The following is a 14,313-nucleotide window of genomic DNA, read 5'->3' on the forward strand; positions in this document are numbered from 1 at the left end:
TACCATTGTCTCGCTTGTCCATCTTTACTGAGTTTAAAATTAGTCAATGTCTTACATGATTGGTCTAGTTAGTCATGGAACCAAATCCTTCCTGTACGTCTTGTGCTCTAGCGCCGTTCACCAAAGGCAGTAATTCGCCCTGGCGTACATGCTTATCCCGGTTGTCTGACTCATACAGATCCAGTATAAGGGCACTTATATATAAGTATATATGCCTTGCTCTAGAAAGACATTGTTTCTACACAAAGCTGACAGTAAAGATATAGCTTGTCTTTACCGCTGTTCCAAGTTCTGTCAGCCATTCTTGCAATATTACGATTATCTGCTGTCGGAAACCCACCGCTACCAAGACATCAAGTCATGTTATCCCCTTCTGGTACCTATTCTCATTGACTAGTGTTATTTCTCATGTATAATTGATCCACAAGTCAAGGTAGATGAACAATTCCCCACCCATTTCTCATTACTCACAACAATCTTCAGAACTTCATAGCAACGTCTTCGTCATTGCTTACAGGCGTCATTTGCGACAACTCATCAAAATGTCATTCAAACGGCGTCTCGTTACTCCCTCAAAGACCGTGCAGGAATTTCTCGACCGCCATCCAGAAGTTCAAACCAGCTCCGAAGCAAAAGCACAGCTCGACGCATTCCATCAAGACGACACGTTTTGCATAGTAACAAAGATCTTTGGCAACACAATACTACACCAAGAGTACGACGGAGAGTCTAGAAAACGCGTTTTTGCTTTTGCTTACGTGGAGGATCCCGAGGCTCTGGCTTGGTATGAGGAAAATAGGCAGGATGACATTGACACTGAGACTTGTGATTGCGCAGTGGGGGCGATGGAGGGATACGATCATTGTTTGCATGAGAGCATGGTTGAAGTGAAGAAGGCGGACTGTGAAAAGCACAAGGATGACGAGGAACCAGATCCAGACTGTCCGGCTTGTTGGCCAGTCTTGTGTGGAAGTAACTGCCAATGGTAGAGCTTCATAGCGAGATTGGCGTTGTGTAAAGGATCTAACCATACAGTAAATGAATGAGAGTATATGCCTATTGCACAATGTTGATCATGTATGGGCCTTCCTTTGCCAGACAAGGATTGTTCACTCTCTGCAGGGTAGAGGGATTGTGTAGAATTACAAATCATGGTGGTTCTTCTAAGCCCAGATAGTACTAGAACGCTTTCATATACCGACTCGGTAAACCTGGTCATTGGTTCACCACCATCTGAAACCGGTAAATGCCTCGGCACGGGAAATGTCAACTCCATAATGACGATTCCAGTAGACTGATATAAGAAGAACAAGAAGACGCTGTGATTCTCCGGGACTATTTCATCCAAATAAACAAACGCTCACAATTCTCTTGAACAGCCTACAGTATCGTTCAACATGCCTCTCACAGTCCATCACCTCCAAGTCTCTCAATCAGAGCGTATCCCCTGGTTGTGTGAAGAACTCAATATCCCTTATGATCTGAAACTCTACAAACGATCTCCTCTCCTCGCACCACCAGAGTTCAAAGCCCTTCATCCCATGGGCGCTGCCCCCGTCATCCAAGATGGCCCCATCACACTCGCCGAGAGTGCTGCGTGTATCGAGTACATCAGCAACAAGTACGCCAACGGATCTCTCTTTGTGCGCCCAGATGACCCAGCCTATGCCGACTTTCTCTACTGGTGGCATTTCCCTGCCGGAACTCTCGGTCCAGCTTTGGGCCGCATCATGCTGATCAAATCGGCCAAGCTTGGAGATGACAACCCCGTTGTGCAGTTTGGAAAAGCAAAGTACAACCAAGCTTTGAAGATGTTGGATGATAGGGTCAAGGACAACGAATGGCTTGCCGGAAAAGAGTTTACGGCTGCTGATATTATGGTTGTCTTCCCATTGACCACAATGAGATACTTTTCACCCTACAGTTTGGAGGAGTATCCCAATATTGTCAAGTACCTTGAGCGTATCGCCGGCAGGAAAGCGTACCAGAGAACGATGGAAAAGATCGACCCTGGTATGGAACTGGCTACTGGAGTGAACCCACCAAAGAGCCCTTTCAAGTTGTAGGTGCTTGCGGACAAGTCGACAGGCGTCTCTTCGATTGACCACTGCCTCATACTTGAGTAAATTTATCTCTACAGCATATAGATAAAATAAAATAAAATTCCCAAACTATTTGAAGCTTTCGATTGACTATATATTTGCTAGAATGACCGAGTTCGCTGTTGTGTGGTCGATAACAGCTGTCAACTCCTCGTATGCCATGCCTCACAAGTTGAAAACATTAATCTTGACACACTTGACCTGCGTCCAATCATTAAGCGCATCAGTACCATTCTCCCTGCCGAATCCACTCTGTTTTATACCTCCAAATGGACTATTTGCACTGATACTGCCCCAGGTATTGACAAAGACAATGCCCACCTCAATCTGATCAGACACCCTGACAGCCCTGCTGATATCATTCGTAAAGACCGCAGCCGCCAAACCATATTCGTTATCGTTGGCTAGTGAGATGACTTCCTCCTCCGTCTTGAACTTGGCAAAGCTAGCGACCGGTCCAAAAACCTCTTCGCGCATGATGGTTGCCGTGGGCGAGACGTTGATAAAGGCAGTGTTGGGAACAAAGTTGCCCTTGCTGTCGGGTTCGGCTGATCCGTGCAAGAGTTCAATTCCTTCGCTCTTGGCTTTGGTGATGTATTCCATGATTCTATTCTTTTGAGTAGAGCTGATAACAGGACCCTTGACTGTATCGTCGAGAAGAGGGTCGCCCATGACAGCATCCCTCGTCTTGGCCGCAAACTCAGAAACGAAACGGTCGTAGACATCTGCCTGGACATAAATGCGACTTCCAGCCGCGCAGATCTGTCCATTGTGCATTGTGATTCCTGCCGTCGCAAAGGCAAGAGCATTCTCGAAATTAGCATCGTTAAAAATGATGCTTGGACCTTTACCGCCTAATTCAAGCGTGACTCTCTTGAGGTTCGACTTTGCCGCGCTGACAAGGATCGTCCGTCCGACAGCCAGACTACCAGTGAAGGAAATCTTGCGGACTTGGTGATGATCGGCGAGGGCTTGGCCTGCTACCGGGCCCAGACCGGTTATGATGTTGACCACACCTGGTGGGAAGCCAGCTTCGAGGACGAGTTGGGCTAGCTTCTGACCGTAGAGGGGAGCTAGCTCGGGGGTCTTTATGATGAGAGTATTTCCAGCTGCGAGGGCTGGACCGAGCTTCCATGCGGTTATCAGACTGTCTTGATGTCAACATGGGTCGACGGATAACGGAGGGGACTTGAAATTACAGGGGAGTGTTCCATGGCACAACTGCAGCACAAACGCCGATAGGCTCTCGCTTGGTGTACGCCAATCCTTGGTCAAATTCTAATGACTGTCCATCAATCTTGTCTGCCCATCCTGCAAAGTATCGAAGTGTCTCGACAGCTTGGACAATGCAGAAGCCAAGTGACATGTTGAACAACATGCCAGCGTCAATTGCTTCAATTGAAGCCAGCTCTCGAGCATCTCGCTCAATAAGATCAGCTAGTCTGTTGAGCAACCTTCGTCGCTCGGCAGGCTGGCTAGTCTTCCATGTCTTGAGAGCTTCCTTGGAAGAAGAGACTGCGGCGTCGACATCGGAGGGTTGGGCGGCTGAGACCTGACCGAGGGGGGTGTTGGTGGTGGGGTTTTCGGTCGTGAGGGTTTCAGAGGTAGTGGAAGGGATGAATCTATTGTTGATAAAGAGACCGGTTGGGACTGTCAGGCTGTTAATATATAAGTCCAAGTCGGTAGTGACAGGGTGTCCTAGGACATACTTTGGATCTTGCGACCGCCGGCGCCAGTGATGGTAATTTCTGCCATGATTTGCGTATAATGGACAATTGAGTTTAAGAACTCACTCGCGATATATGCCATTAACGTACGATATTTATACTTAAGCGACTGCTCTTGGCACGCATAACGTCGCTCCGGAGCCGCAATGCCACGATCCACCTGCAGAGTCTCAACTGCATCTTGGCTCCACCAGAATTGACAAATGAGACGTGAACACCTTACAGAGCGTCTTTAAATTATACGTAAACCGAACTGCGCCTACCACTGCAGCAGAGATTGTCTGCTAAAGCATTAACAGACCATTTAGAACATACAATCATTTTATGTCTGGCCAGGTGTCAAGTCACGTGACGGACAATGTCCTAGCTGCGCATCTTTTATCCGGGAACTTAGGTGCATCTGATAAGATAAGCCGCGATAAGAACGAAATGCTTATCAGATAGAGTTATCAGCCACAAGAGCTGATTGTAACGGGGATCGAACCCACGAGTTTTGGGGGAACCTCGGGTAGATAGCCCCTACCAAGGGGGTTTACCTGAAAACTGTCTATACTTTGTTGTGTTGGATAAAGAAAGCGTAAGCTATTGTCAAACAGTTTCACAGCTTTATTCTGACATAGAGTTTTGTCATTAATGAGACAGACTTGTGGCCTTACTTGGATCTCTATTTTTTTTTATTGTTGAACTAGTGATACCGTACTGTTAAGAGCACCCTTCTTAGATGACTCGCCACCTCATTGCCTAAAATTAAGAGCGATAGGATAAGTCTTAACTGAAGGCTGTAAATGTCGGCTGACGGATATCCTATTCTATGTATATTAGCTGTGACTTGCCGATATGCTCTCTCGCGTTGGTGTGCCTTTTTACGCCACGGTGGCGCACTGAAAGGTCCTCCTCTATCAGTCTCAAAGAGATCTTCTCTGTATCGTTTCAATAGACCAAATGTGACCGGGTTGCCCCGATCACATTGCAGCTAGCTACCTAGGTACCTAGGTTATTGTGGCTAAAATTGATACCGTATCAACTGAGCAAATTCGGTAGCGCAGTAGATCCCAAGCTACTTCTGTCATTCCACCAATGCGATAATAGATCAGTGTCGCAGCTCTAGCCAATCTTGAAGTTTCAAACTGATAGAAATCATTTCTACCGCGCTACCGGATTTGCTCAGTTGATGCGGTGTTTGTAATGGCAAGGCTTGCAGCTTTTCAATAGGTTTCAAGCCGGACAGTATGGTAGGATAAATGCCTAATGGGTTGTCGCAAGCTTACCGAATTGACATCATGTTAGTTGAACAATTGACGGCAGGGTTAAATCGTCAATAACACCGTGTTGAGCCGTATCATCATGGCCCAGACCACGTCCCACAACCCCCTGGCGCGCGAAGGTGTCTCTTTGAACTCCGTAAGGGGACCTTTTAGTGATTTTGGTGCGAATTAACAACATTTAGACAAATCAGCATTGCATGAGAAAAAGGCATGTGGCGCTACAGAAAGTGTCATATTAACCGATGTAGTCCCTATACTGAAGAGAAACAGGACAAGTCTTAACGTTAGGCCGAGAGCGTCTGGCAAATGATATCTTTTGATCTGTACAGTTGATGTATCTCACTGATCAGCCACATCTGATCCGATACTAGTTACATCATTGTGGCACACTAAGGTCCCCTTACGGAGCTTAAAGAGATCCCCGCAAGGCGCACATGGAGACAAAAGTGGGCTATAGAGATGGCTGTGGCTTTAGTTAGCGTGCAGCAGATCAATACATCAATTTCCACCATAATCTCTCAATATCACTGGCAGAAGATCGCTCTTTTGTCTCCACGTGCGCCTTACAGTTTCCAATACATCCAAGCTGTGCATCCAAGCTGTGCATTACCGTTGTTGCACAACACAAGCTTGCCTTGTTTGCATTGCGGGTGCATCCAGGGAAAGGTGATGCGCATCTCGCGATGCTAACGCAGCTCCCAAGCTTCTCCAATGGATACCAGATTCGATTGATAATTAATTGGCAAATTGGGGCATCTAGTACAGTCCCTTCGTTTTCGTTCCGGGACTCCCATTCAGCTTGATACATTGGTCATTTTCCAGCAATGAGTTGGCAAGGCTGACTGTCTGGAGACAAAGACTCTATCCCTACAGCGTCGCTCTGAACCAACCGTAACATCATCATTCTTACCAGAAATAACATCCCTGACTGTTTGGCTGAGCTGAGACTAAAGCTCCCCTTTAGTTAGCGGGAATCATGTCAATGGGAAGTGTTTCATAACTGACCGCCAGATCAATTCCAGCGCACTGCTTGGCTTTCTTCTGATGAAGAGATGCACGTAGACGCTGGATCGTATTCTTTATTCCTTCCATACCTTTCGGGCGCGAACTGCTGGGGCCATTCAGTTGCTTTCAACCACGATCCCGGTACTCCACCTCATTGTACAACAGCACAGGGACGACTGAAATTACTTGCTCATGGCGTCCGCTCTACTGAGCAACTGAAAAGCGTCCAAAGAGTCCTTCCTTGCCCCTGTCATTCTAGTTTCGTCTATCCTCAGATGCTATTTGCGGGTTGCAAAATGAGTACCAAAATATGAGTTGTGACCAAAACATAAAGGCGAGATGCGAGGGCATTCATCTCATCCCAGCCACTAAGTAAACATCTGATACAGCTATGAGAAGTGAACAAAGGCTTCAATGTCCAAGCTCTGACTCTCAACACCGTCTTGATGCGTTCTCACCGTACGAGATGTCGCTCTCTATGGCTCTCTTCTATTCTTTGTCCTGTTGGAAGCTTGGGTATATCCAATCTCATCTAAACAATTGAACAGCGTGAGTACCTTGAGCTACGCTATAAGATGTTGTACAAGTTCCATCATTGACTTGATTGCTTCTCAACTTTTCAACAACTTTCTTACTGAGTGCCGGAACAACAACCTCTAACATTCTTCTACACATACAAAACAAGACGTAAAGCGACGAACAGCTCTGCAATATGTCAACCGAAGAGAACCAGAACAGGCAAAACCCTTATTACGCTATCTGGCCTGACCCGGGTCATTGCACTGAATGCAATTTCGGGAACATGAAATCCGCGCAAACTTGTGAGCGGGTGCTTCCCAACGGCAGCATGTGCAGCGCGGCACTGCCATTACGACAGATGATGCCTGTCCCCTTGCAGCGTAAGTACCCATAACTATTTGTAGAATGTAAGCTAATATGATCAGAGGAACACAACAACCATCCCGAACGCGACACGAACTTCGAAGAGACGATCTTCCTTGCCCTCACTTTACTCGTCGTCACCATCTTTGTGTTTTTTTTACCACCGTATTCATCACCATCCTCATTATCATCTTCAACGTCTTGACAATCTTCAAGTCTATTGCACGACAAGTCTGAGTGTTTGGCAATGAGAGGCGTGGTGACGGTCAGGCAGGCTGGATTTATGGTTCAGAGTCTAGGCTGAAGGGTGTTGTCAAGGTCAGGAGCGTATTTGGTGATACATAAAGGGCGATGAGAGAATGCAAACCAACCTACCTACTGATCACGTGCGACATTTGCGCTACATGTGCCTTTGCTTGGACTGTGACATTGTGATATGAAATGTTGGCTTTATAACAGTTGACAACATTTAAACTCTATGCGACATGATCACCAATGTACTCAGACAGACATAACTGGGAATAGGTGTTCGTAGAATAACAAGTAAATTGAATTAGTCCCGAAAGACACCTGGACTATCTATCATCGCACAACTAACTAAGACAAAAGAAAAACATGTTCCAGCTTGTGAGGGGAAAACCTTTGGTCAAAAAACCCCTCCGATGACATGACTTGCCTGCCGCCTACAAGGTTGATCTTGGTGTTGCAGGAGGGCCGCCTACCAAACGCCATGAATTGCAAGAAGAGCCTCGTCTTTCAATGATGCCACGCCCATGGCTTTGTTGGGGTGGTCGTCGGGCAAGCTCCAGACGTGCATCGCGTACCAAAACTCCCGGAACCCCTTCTCCCCGAGTGGATTGTCAACCCATCTCTTCCACTGCCACTGGTCTTTTGGAGTCCAATTATACTCATTACACATGACAACAGATTCGCGAAAACTGTTGCTGCGCGTAACGGTACGAACGAGGTCCTTGGGAACGAAGCCAGCATCGCCCCAAAAGTTGATTCCGATTAGTTTGTTGCTCTCATCAAGCATGAATGCAAGCGGCATCATATGGTTGTGAGCGAAGACGAATTCGGAGCAGTCTAGGCCCACCTCCTCATAGTTCTTTTGGAACTTGTCCGGGGCATAAATACTGAAATCGTCGAACGGGCCGTTTTTGGTAGTATAGAAGGACCCCAGATTCCCGCCGTCAACGCCGCAAATACGATCTCCATGCCACTTGGACAGTTGGTCGTAGGCTTCTGCTATCTGTTGCCCCCACCCTGCCTTCACGGCATCATCGTCTGTCTTTGGTAACACCTCGGCAATCGACTTGCCCGGCAGGATACTATGGACGATGTAATAGTAGAGACCATATACCCCGTGGCAGTATTCAGTAGGTATCATGAAGTCAAGAGATCTCTTTGCCAAAGCCGCCAATGTGTTGTGTTGTTGTGCTCCAAAGTTCAGGCTGACGTTGAGGTAAGCTTGACCAATCTTGAAGAATCCCCAGTAACGTGTGGACATTCTGCAAGCGTCGGTGATGGGACAGGAATCGGAAATCCTCCGAGTAAATGGTCTCGGGTCTAGGGATTCTTCCATGGTGAAGAAGCCACCTTCGCCGTCTTCCCAGTAGGGTTGGGCCGGTTTCGAATGGTGTCGGGTTATCAAGGCCCCCTCGTTGATGATCCACGAGTTCTCACTGACCTCCTTGACGAGGTCATATATTTTCAGGGTTCTGCGATCTACCATGGTGGAGTCGAGGTTGGATTGGAGTGCTTTGGTGATGAAAGTGAAGTGAGTGTGTCTGTAGACTGTAAAGAATTTCCAAGTTGTGCAGGAGATATGGGAAGGACGACGAGGTACTTATACCTGTGCCAGTTGCTATCCAAGTTCTCAACTCGACTCAGCATGGACAACATACTCGGACGAAATGTCGGAGCTGTTGGTTCTATTGTTGATGAAATCTTTCTTATTGTTATTTTCTGCGTCCTCCCAGAGCGAATAAGATGTCAACGTTGCAAAAATAGCTGCATCATCTGGTGTGGTGCTTTCTTTGTTCAGTACTGCTGATGGTGTGGAGGACTCAAACCTCATTCCCACAAACATCAGCCGTGTGACTGGCAATGCTGCTGTGTTTGCTTAGAGTTCTTTCACAAGTCCAGGTCATGGTGGCTGCTATTCGTATCCTATTGTACCAAGTATCCTTTGTTCGCGAAGTTCGCGAAGTCAAGTACCGCTCGGACGCACGCCACAATACCAGTATTTTCAATCATTGGCTTCATCCATCGCTGACCATCAGCCGAAAACACCACCAAAAGTGCTCTGAAAGAAAGGTTGCGTCATACAGCCAGCTCGAATCTTCCCACAGTTGCATTGGCCGTCAAAGGGTGGATGATGTCCGGACTTTCTGACTATTTGTCGCTGTTTTGGTTGTCTGTACTCTTTTGTGGTTGCTGTTAAAGACAAAGAAGCACCGTATTTTGTCTGTTCAGCTCGTTCACGATTGGTCTAGTTGAACTGTCGCGCTCGATTGACGCCGTCACCATGCCTCTCACCGTGGAGTTTGCAGAGAATCCGCAGACACGTACTTATACCTTCTTCAAGTTTTCAGGTGTACGCAACGTCTTGGCACACACACAGTGACCACATCACATTTGGGCTGTGGGTATACCAAGTTCCATTACCTTCCACCAAATGCATGTTATCATATCATGCCATAATGTAGAATACGGGCCCAGCGTACAATTACAGGGAAGTGATAGGTGGTTATTTAAGTCCATGCAGGCAGGTTGGAGGATCAATTGGATCGCTAATGTTACATAATGTGATGTTGGTTCGACTTGCTGCTATGCCAAGCACTGTTGCTGTGTATTAAAACCGTGATGTCTCTGCAAATATGCGTTATTTTTTGTCCCGTTGTAGTTACATATCTTGTTCGAACCAGATGGTCATCTGAAAGTTTCATCGCAAATAAATCTTGTGTCATAGACAAGAACAAAGCAAAGTCATCCTGACGCTCCTCAAACACTTCCAACTACTCAGGTAGTCCAGGCGATACCGCGATGCTTCAACCAATCGAAGCTAGAGTAATTTTCTCTTATGAGATATTCAATAACTAACTAACTCATTCTACAGGACGAAAATGATGCCGATTCATCGATTGGTGATGATGTGTACGTCCTCATCCGCAGATCTATTTGATAGCGTTAACAAAGCCAACAGCGCAAGCTCCACCACCTCCGTATCATCAAGCATCCTCGAGTACAGAAAGTTCCAAGGCCGGACGTACCACAGCGAAAAGTACAATTCCGAATACTTCGCCCCAAATGACGAACGGCAAAGGGATTCGATGGATATCTCGTAAGAGAATCTTCACTGCCACCATCCCAGCACGGCAATCTGACAAGTATAGGCACCACTCCCTCACCTTGCTTCTGGATGGAAAGCTCTTTCTGGCTCCTCTCAAGGAAGGTCCGAAAGCAAGTACAGCTGTCCTTGGTATCAGGAGATGCTAACATCATGTAGAAAGTGCTTGATATAGGGACTGGTACTGGTATGTAACGAACAAGTTCATTTACGCGGGGCTAGCTAACAATTCTAGGTATTTGGGCCATGTATGAAGACGAACGAAACCTTGGCTTTAGACGACACGCTGACTCAATAGTGACTTTGCCGATGAGTATCCAGAAGCCGAGGTCATCGGCACAGACCTCTCTCCCATCCAACCAAGTTGGGTGCCCCCAAATGTCAAATTCGAACTCGAAGACGCGACAAATACATGGAGCTGGCCAGACAATTATTTTGACTTTATCCACATACGCTACCTCATCGGTGCAATTGCCGACTGGGGCGCTCTGTTCAAAGAAGCCTTTCGGTGTTGCAAGTCTGGGAGTTACTTCGAGTCCGTCGAGGTGAATCCACTCTTCAAAAGTGACGATGAGAGTATCAACAATATAGCTCCAATCCAAACTTGGAACAAGATCTGCAGAGAGAGCGAAAAGGCCTTTGGGCGGAGTTTGTGCGAGGTTGAGAATGATACTCAACTACTCGGCGAAGTTGGGTTTGTTGATTTGCAAGTCACCGATTTTAAGGTCTGTCACCCTATTTATGAACCTAATACCTCAGATCTGATGTTTTCCAGGTTCCTGTTGGCGGATGGGCCAAAGATACAAATCTGCAGCGGGTTGGCCAATTTCATCGTGCGGGTATAGAGAATGATCTCCAAGGTAGGAGGGTCCTTTTCCTTGCTGAAAAAATATTAACTCTTATAGGATATACCTTGATGACTTGGCAAAAGGTCTTTGGATCTCCTGGCAAAGAGTATCAGTTGTTTCTGATGCAGATGAGACAGGCATTGAGAGATAAGAATGTTCACGGATATATGCGCATACGATTCATAACCGCGAGGAAGCCGTAGGGCAACATTGATGGCCATACTGGATCCAAGACGAGACTTTCTTTTCAACACTGATATATTCACTGTGACATTTGAGAACCAAATATTATGATGTAGCCTTGTTCTGTTTCCACAATCATGAAGTCCTTTGCTGCAGGGTCGGGAAATATTTGTTCCCCAAGACCCATGCTGTCATCCTTTGCTTACGTCCCTCGTGTTGCTAACCTTTCGACTTACAAACTCATCGCTCAGTCATGCAGAAACTTCAAGGACGGCCGCGCAAAGCCTGCAACGTATGCAAGAAGCAAAAGGTACTTGTCAGACCGCAAAGGAGCTCTTCTAGAAGATTGCTGACGGTACACTCAAGGTCCGTTGCTCAGCAGACCGACCACGCTGCAGGAGATGCACAAGACTCAATAACTCGTGTCATTACGATGATAGCAGGATCCCAAATCAATCAAACGTTGTGAAGAGGAGTAGCAGGACAAGAAAGGCATTGCTTTCAAGTCGTCCGGAGCCTCTGGCCTCTACCAGTGGGACTGCTGTACCACAGACTCCTGACGAAAACTGCTCTGAAATCCCGTCTTCCCTGGTCAATGCCCTCGTTGAACTGTACTTCAACAATGTCTATCAGTCCAATTTACTCCTTCACAAAGATTCATTTATAAAGTCACTTGCAGACTCGGCTGTGCAACCTCATGTACTTCTCAGCATGTGCGCCTTAGGAGCAAAGTAAGCTTTCCTTGCATACCTAGCCACTGCCTCCAGCTTACCTCCTCTCAAGCTTCTACCGAGATGCGCATAACCAACTTATACTTAACCATGAATGCAAGCGGGAGGAATGGGCCAGGAAAGCAGGTTCACTCGTGTTCCAACATGTCCACGAATTCCACAAAGATAACATAGTGACATTTTACAATCTTTCACTATTCTGGCATAGTCAAGGCTCGTGGAGAATTAGTTTTCTTCACAAAGGTAAATTTAGCTATCCGTCACCATTTCGTCCAGTGTCTAATATCTCGAAGGAAATGCCTGTCAGCATCTTCACATAACCGGTACTAACTATAACAGCGGCTTCAATCTTGAATCAGAACTACGCAGAAGGCGTGTCTGGGCATGTTACCTGATGCACTGTTTCAGTTCTGAGAAGCTATTTCGGTTCGAAGCTATCGCCGATATTGAAGAATTGCCGTTGCCGTGGCCCGATGACAACTTTGAGGCTGGTGCACCACCTTCTGATGTTGCAACTATAGCAAACGGAGTGGTTACAGGTAGTGTGTTTGCTGAATTAATACGTGGTTTGCATCTTTGGTATACCATTCGAAACTTTAAGAACTGACCTTTACTAATGAGTCAAGGTCCCATGTTTCGCCTATTGTCAGATGCAAAGAAACGGCCCTCAGCTCCCGTATCCAACAAATATTTACTATTGAGGACAAACTACTAACCTGGTGGGCCAATGTTCCTCTTCGCTTCAAAGTTGACGCTTCCGCCAACTCTAACGTCTATCCTGAATCGCTGCCAAAGATCCTCTTGATCAATTTCGTCTACCATCAATCACTGTGTGCGCTGCACTCTTCAATCGTACCCTTGTTCTGCTGGTCCAAGGGCGATACATCTCAGTCGTCGGCACGACAACTCTCAGCTCAGATCGCGTTTGAACATGCAGGAGCAATATCTATTCTGACAAGTCGTATCCTGAGTACTAGTTGCTCCCTGAGCGCCATGCCAATATTTGTCGCATACGCAGCGTATTCTAGCTGCGCCATCCAGATACCTTTCCTATGGTGTTCCGAGCCAAGAGTCAGAGCTAAAGCAAGAAGCAATGTGGAGTTGAACATGGGGGTTATTGAAGGGATGTCATCGTATTGGAAGTTAGCTTCTCTTTTGGTACGACATTACCAGCCATAACCATTGACCACCGACTGACCCGTTACAGCAAGTCTATGTTCGATGCATTTACGACGTCCACAAGTCGAACCCTCCGCGTATATCTAATGAACCCAGATATACAGATTTCGCTGCCTTCTCACAGTTTGGAGTGGATTCAGACCTCGCAAAGGCGTCCATTCTCGAGTTCACGCGGATTTTGAGATCGGGCGAGAGTGGTTATGTGAAGCCAGGAGAAGAAAGTAGAAATCTGATTACAAGTAAAGCATCAATGGAATCCTCAGCTCAGGTGAGTATTTCGGGTGATGCAAGTCTTGATCAGATGTTTCAGGGCACACAACCCGATATCTCAACGATGACTGCCCTCGATTCCCAGTTTACGGATTTTTCTAGTTCTATGGGCAATGAGTGGCCAGTATTTGACGTGTTTAACTCACTCTGTGAAGCCGATATAACTAGTCTATTTTTCATGGACGATAACGTTGACCTTGCAAGTGTTGACACAGACTTTATAGCTCAAAGACATCCCGGATAATGCATAACTCAAAGTCCTGGGTTATCACGGTCCATAAGATAGATATGTATTCGAAATGAGATGGCCAATACAGCAATTCTGGCAACGAAAAACCTTGTTCAATTCACCAATGTATATAACATGCATACGGTTTTCTTTTGTTTGAGTCATGAATATACTTCCTTTGCATCATGACTCTTCCCAACCTTATCAGCTGATCGGAATCAAATCCGCGATAGAGTTAGGTCGTCGACCCACCATCTTTTACTGATCGCCCCTGTACCACAGCACTCTTCAACAAAGCATGCTACAAAATTTAGCGCACTACGCCCCCCCAAGATACACTCTAGAAGCCTAACAGTGGGCCACGTGGGACTAACTTTAGCGCACCTCAGGCACTTGTCAGCAAATTTTTTCATGATAGCTTCAACTTGGGCCCTCTCGGGCTTAGACCTATTCAAGACAAAAGGACGCTTGTCACCCACTTTTTTCCCCTGGCTCTAGAATAATTTTTCCATTCTTCTTTTTCTCGTCTCCACGATCTTG

The 14,313-nt window shown here is 46.5% G+C and overlaps 6 protein-coding genes across 6 annotated transcripts; 4 read left to right on the plus strand and 2 right to left on the minus strand.

Annotated features, from left to right (window-relative positions):
• Positions 1-542: 542 nt before the first annotated feature.
• FGSG_12820 (uncharacterized protein) lies at positions 543-989 on the plus strand (the record flags this gene model as incomplete). The annotated part of the gene is made up of 1 exon (XM_011326123.1): positions 543-989. The coding sequence occupies one exon, from the start codon at positions 543-545 to the stop codon at positions 987-989; it is 447 nt and encodes a 148-aa protein (XP_011324425.1).
• Positions 990-1,397: 408 nt separating this feature from the next.
• On the plus strand, positions 1,398-2,066 carry FGSG_12821 (uncharacterized protein; the record flags this gene model as incomplete). Its single annotated transcript, XM_011326124.1, has 1 exon — positions 1,398-2,066. The coding sequence occupies one exon, from the start codon at positions 1,398-1,400 to the stop codon at positions 2,064-2,066; it is 669 nt and encodes a 222-aa protein (XP_011324426.1).
• Positions 2,067-2,267: 201 nt separating this feature from the next.
• On the minus strand, positions 2,268-3,857 carry FGSG_05831 (aldehyde dehydrogenase; the record flags this gene model as incomplete). Its single annotated transcript, XM_011326125.1, has 3 exons — positions 2,268-3,249; positions 3,302-3,752; positions 3,812-3,857. The coding sequence occupies 3 exons, from the start codon at positions 3,855-3,857 to the stop codon at positions 2,268-2,270; spliced, it is 1,479 nt and encodes a 492-aa protein (XP_011324427.1).
• Positions 3,858-6,811: 2,954 nt separating this feature from the next.
• FGSG_05832 (uncharacterized protein) lies at positions 6,812-7,218 on the plus strand (the record flags this gene model as incomplete). The annotated part of the gene is made up of 2 exons (XM_011326126.1): positions 6,812-6,998; positions 7,046-7,218. The coding sequence occupies 2 exons, from the start codon at positions 6,812-6,814 to the stop codon at positions 7,216-7,218; spliced, it is 360 nt and encodes a 119-aa protein (XP_011324428.1).
• Positions 7,219-7,699: 481 nt separating this feature from the next.
• Positions 7,700-8,491, minus strand: FGSG_05833 (uncharacterized protein; the record flags this gene model as incomplete). The annotated part of the gene is made up of 1 exon (XM_011326127.1): positions 7,700-8,491. The coding sequence occupies one exon, from the start codon at positions 8,489-8,491 to the stop codon at positions 7,700-7,702; it is 792 nt and encodes a 263-aa protein (XP_011324429.1).
• Positions 8,492-10,029: 1,538 nt separating this feature from the next.
• FGSG_05834 (uncharacterized protein) lies at positions 10,030-11,384 on the plus strand (the record flags this gene model as incomplete). The annotated part of the gene is made up of 7 exons (XM_011326128.1): positions 10,030-10,053; positions 10,103-10,140; positions 10,190-10,327; positions 10,509-10,520; positions 10,632-11,058; positions 11,109-11,193; positions 11,239-11,384. 7 exons carry the CDS (start codon positions 10,030-10,032, stop codon positions 11,382-11,384), a joined length of 870 nt encoding a protein of 289 aa, XP_011324430.1.
• Between the last annotated feature and the right edge of the window lie 2,929 nt (positions 11,385-14,313).

The sequence above is a fragment of the Fusarium graminearum genome, chromosome 3 (genome assembly GCF_000240135.3).
Source record: "Fusarium graminearum PH-1 chromosome 3, whole genome shotgun sequence".
NCBI lineage: Eukaryota > Fungi > Ascomycota > Sordariomycetes > Hypocreales > Nectriaceae > Fusarium > Fusarium graminearum.